Raw genomic sequence first — 4,996 nt, 5'->3', positions numbered from 1 at the left:
CGGCCTGAGTCCTCATGGGTTCTGCTTAATTAAATTATAAACTGTTCCGTCCTTTTATTGCTGAGAACAGTTGACAGTTCATACTAACTTGATGATGTTCTAAATGAGGAAGATGCATTTAAGTGCCCTGCTTGTTGAAACAGACCAGAGATCATCTGGGTCGGCGGCCTAAATATTGCTGTTAAACTTCTTTTGTGCAATCGCTGGATATTCTTTAGCACAGGCTGAGAGTTCCACGTGCACGTGTTTTCATGTACACTGCAAGAAAATCTGCATTTCTTATTTCTCAGATTTTATCCTTTATTCTGTTGAAATGAACTCAGTCACAGTGTGTCTGGAATTGTATTTAATGAATGAATGATGTTATGCAGGAACAGATCTTATTGAATGCAGCCTCTGCCACACTGTGGACACATTTGTTTCCTCGTGTGGGACTCTCTCCTGTTTCAACTCGTCCAGCCAGCAGATGGCGCTAAGAGTGCACCAGAAACAGCGATCAAGGTCTATGTTAGAGGGTTGTTAGAAAACTTGCCAAAGGCTGCACAGTTCGTGTTTGCATTTAAGCTACGCCCCATCGTCTACGTCACTCTCTTATCCAGCCAATGACATTCCACTTTCTCACACAAACATGGGACAATGACAGAGAGTGGAGAAAGTCTTAAGGTTAATTGCCAGGAGGACAATCATGGTTTCTAAATTACAAAATTTTCAGCATCTTAGAATAATCTCGTTAAATTGTACATACAGCTCGAGTAGGCCTTAACCATTGGTTGAGAAATGATAGATGGACAGATGTGTCTCCAATTATTCATGCAGAAAACAGCACTGTTTTCTTTCTTTGTGATCATGCATATTTTCACATAAACCAGTGAGGACTTAAATGTTTTATTTAGTTTAAGGCACACATAATCCTTCCGTTTTTTTCTGAGAGAATTAAACTCATCCGATTGGAGATATGTGGTGTTCATTGGACAGAGACGGTGTCAACAACAAAATATCCAAAGACAAGAAAACAAAACAAACAAACAAACACTTTTTAACAATATAAAATCCATGCTGAGAGTGCAAGCAAGCAACAGAATTTAACGTACTATTCAATGAATTAATAAGGGGGAAACGTCACTAAGCACGTCAATAGATACATAAAAACAAAAGACTGCTTTAAAAATTAGATAACTGAAACAGAACAGCTGAAACCAAACAAACCAGTCCGCTGACACAAATCTAATTTAAGACAACATCTGTGATTTTGGGTAGTGGCCTGGTTACTGCGTGCGCAAAAGGAACGAAAGAAAAAGCCAACAGAACGAGGCTGCGTCCCAGTTTTCCAAGAAATGCACAATATTTTCATTGAAAGCTCAAGATCAAGCAAATCACTTGTCCAGACAAAGAAAACCAAATTTTTTCCTTGTTAATCTCGTAACACTTTACTACACACACACATACACACACAGTTCACTTACACACACACACACCTCACTTACTCACACTCACATACACACACACACACACTTCACTTACTCACACTCTCTCTCTCACACACACACACCTCACATACTCACACACACACACACACACACACACATCAGACGAGCTTGTAAACGGCTCCCTGCTACTTTTTATTCAGCTTGTAAAACAATGTTTCAAGTCACAGCTTTAAAAACCTACATGCCACATTCAGACCCATCTGGCGGCAGGATAGTAGACCTACTGTCACATTTCTGAGCACAAAAGAATGATTTGATTTATTTCCTATACTGAGTAAATACAGTCTAACCATGTGATCCACTGTGTAACCAATGGGCAGCCGAGAAGAAGGTAAGGGCAGGAAAAAAATTACTACCATTTTAGGGGAGGATGTAAGCCACTATACCAGCCCATCTAACGTTTTACAGTCGCACTTAAGTGTCTTTTTATTGAAATAATAAAATAAACATGTCGCTAACGAATTATTATTCCATGATGGGGCTCCAGACTGAGGAGCCGTACGGTGCACATTTCATCCCGGGAGGCTTGCAGGGGTCGACGGCCGGCTGCGCAAAGCCAGCCCGGGGAGCGGAGGAAGAGGAGGGAACCCCCGGCTCACACATTCCGGATTTTTCACATTTTTCCAACAAGCAATCGAGCTTAAACGGCTTTTCTCCCTGGACCAACACCTCTACTTCCTCTTCATCCTCCTCCCCGCAGCTGCAGTCCACTCCGGGCGCCTCCATCCCCGGCGTTTTTCATCCACATCACCTCCTGAGCCACCACCACCCATACTACGGCCCGCAGACCCAAACTCACGCCGAACACCTCGCATCCTCGGCCGCCTCCGAGAGCAGATTCGTCCGCTGTTGGGAAGGGTCCACTCCCAGCTCAGAGACCCCTCTGGCACATGCGTCGGCCGGTTTTCCCGGGTGTCTCCCGGCTCAGGGTGACCTCTCCAATCCGAGCCCGAGGTTCGAGGCGGTTAAACCCGAGAATTCACCGCCGTCACGCGATAGCTCCGCGGATTCCAGCTTCGCCAGCACGACCGAGGTGGTCCTCGAGCGGCTGGGGACCGTGGAGGAGCTGGGAAGAAAGCCGGAGCCCAAAAAAGAGGAGGAGGAGAGAAAAACACAGCAACAGCCTGACATTGGTAAAGACAGATATACTAAGCTGAGGAATGTTTATTAGCATGTGCATACACAGGTGTGTGTGAGTGTGTGTGTGAGTGTGAGTAAGTGACAGAGAGGGAGAACGTGGCCTAAGTAAGTAAGTATGTGTGACTTTTATAGCCCTATAAATGTCTTGTAAACGGTAAAATATAAAACTTTATTGTCCATTAAAATAATTAAGTTGCTATTGCTGTTATTTAGCAATTTGTCACTTGAGTTAAATGCAGGTAGGCTTGCGCTGCATTTCTCTGACAGGATTAGTGCAAAAAAGGACACTAATGGGCTATTTTTCTTGCAATTAATGCTCAAAACTAGCTTATGCATCCAGTTTGTTGAAAAACATGTCCATCCAAAAACACCCTTGTCAATTATAAACCCTTTAGCTTGCACAGAAGTAACTTTAAAATGCAGTATGTCTGAAAAAAGCCACAAATAACGTTTGTAATTATTTTAAATTTAAGATACACGAAAGTATTTTTAAATAGTTTGATCTCCTATAAACAAAAATGACAAGAGGAACAAGGAATAAAACTCATGATGTGTAACAAAACAATGACCTTGTAATAATAATAATGATAATAATAAAAATAATAGTAATTTGAACACTTTCCCCCTGGCATTACATTTTAACTGTCTGTAGATTTAGGATTTTGATTCATTTGTTATTTTTATTAGCTTCTCTGTGCCAGAAATTTGGTTTGAAATATGTCAAACAGCTGTGATTAAGAGTTCTACATGTTGTCAGATAGAGGAGTGGAGGAGATCTCTGTCCACCTGAAGGCCAGTTCATCAGACAAATAATTCTGAAATTGAAGCAAAGTGAGCAAAGATGTCTTCTGTGTGGTGTGAGTGTGTGATTACCAAGCCAAAGCCAAAAAAGTTGTTGATCTATTGCTGGCTCTCTAATTATAATTTCACAGCACTCTGTGGCTGCTTTATGGTTTTAAAGTTGCCAATAAAGCATTTTTATGTCAGTCAAAATGTCAGATATCAGTTTAATAATTCGAGACATGAGGATCAGTTTGGCTGTTTGTCAGCACTGCCTGCAGTCAGAGACTCTGTACTGGATGGACCGTTGCTGAAAAACACTTTAATGTTAAAAGATCTGTCGCTACACGAGAAACCATGACAATTTAACACAACATCACACTGTGTTGAAGGACGGTAAAATGAGGGCGTAAACAACCCGATTGCGAATAAAACTCAGTAACTGTGTTAGTCTTGGTAAAATGAGCAAAATATGGTTAAAAGAAAGAGCTAAACTTTATTTATGGAGCTGTGTTTGGAGCATGTGCTGGTGTTTCTTTTTCTAATGAGCCAAAAGTTGCAGGCTCATAAAACGTGTTCCTGAGAATATTTTCTTTGATTTTTATGTCAGTCTTTGAACTCCTCACAGCACACACACACACACACACACACACACACACACACACACACACACACACAGGCAGACAGGCAGATACACACCGGCCAGCAGAGGGTATACATATTGGTGTGTGGTTAAGGTAAAAATCTATGCCGCCCTGTCTCTTCTTCTGCAGAAAATCCATCAGCTAGTTGGATCCATGCCAAGTCCACCCGGAAGAAAAGGTGTCCGTACACCAAACACCAGACCCTGGAGCTGGAGAAAGAGTTTCTCTACAACATGTACCTGACCAGGGACCGGCGCCTGGAGGTGGCAGGACTCTTAAATTTGACAGAGAGACAGGTCAAAATCTGGTTCCAGAACAGACGGATGAAGATGAAGAAGCTGATGACCCGGGAGAGGAGGAGTATGAATGAATGATGGATTTGGAGAAGGGGCTGAGGTAGTTTTTCCAGGATAGGCGTGGAGGAGGTGAGCTCATAAAAGAAACACAGTGCTCCAAGATGCCCAACATCTTTCACCTCAGCTGGCATGATCAGCTGTTACTAAGCAACGGACTGTGGCTCCATCATGGCTGCCTCGGAAAGCTGCAGTGGTGACACTCTGCAGGGGAGACCAGGATGTGTTGTAACACTTTTTTTAGAAAAAATATTCCCATCAATGTCTTTTGGCCTTTTCATGTTAAATCCTCTGAACTCCGGTGTAGAATTCTTCCATCTGCATGTTACCAAATGAAGACAGTCAACCTATAGTTGTAAATACAGTAATGCCTTGAATGAAATGTTAACATTTACAAGGAGATCCATAAATTAAATGAAAAAACATACTAGATGGTATCAAAAGCTTTGCTCATTTTAAAACACATGTGTTTTTGATGAGGTTGTATAGCTCATATGTCCAAAACTGAAACTACTCGCCACATACTTCACTTCACATAAATTGTCTGCGCTTTCTGCCAAAACACAAACTGTGTTTTATGATTTAATGGTAA

General features: G+C 42.0%; 1 protein-coding gene across 1 annotated transcript; it reads left to right on the top strand.

Annotated features, from left to right (window-relative positions):
* Positions 1–1,935: 1,935 nt before the first annotated feature.
* Positions 1,936–4,425, top strand: LOC121614245 (homeobox protein Hox-D9b-like). The gene is made up of 2 exons (XM_041948060.1): positions 1,936–2,620; positions 4,181–4,425. Exons 1-2 carry the CDS (start codon positions 1,936–1,938, stop codon positions 4,423–4,425), a joined length of 930 nt encoding a protein of 309 aa, XP_041803994.1.
* The last annotated feature ends 571 nt before the right edge of the window (positions 4,426–4,996 follow it).

This window comes from Chelmon rostratus, chromosome 11 (genome assembly GCF_017976325.1).
Source record: "Chelmon rostratus isolate fCheRos1 chromosome 11, fCheRos1.pri, whole genome shotgun sequence".
In the NCBI taxonomy this organism is placed as follows: Eukaryota; Metazoa; Chordata; class Actinopteri; order Chaetodontiformes; family Chaetodontidae; genus Chelmon; species Chelmon rostratus.
Note: the sequence above shows the minus strand (reverse complement) of the source record. Positions and strands in the feature narration are given on the sequence as shown.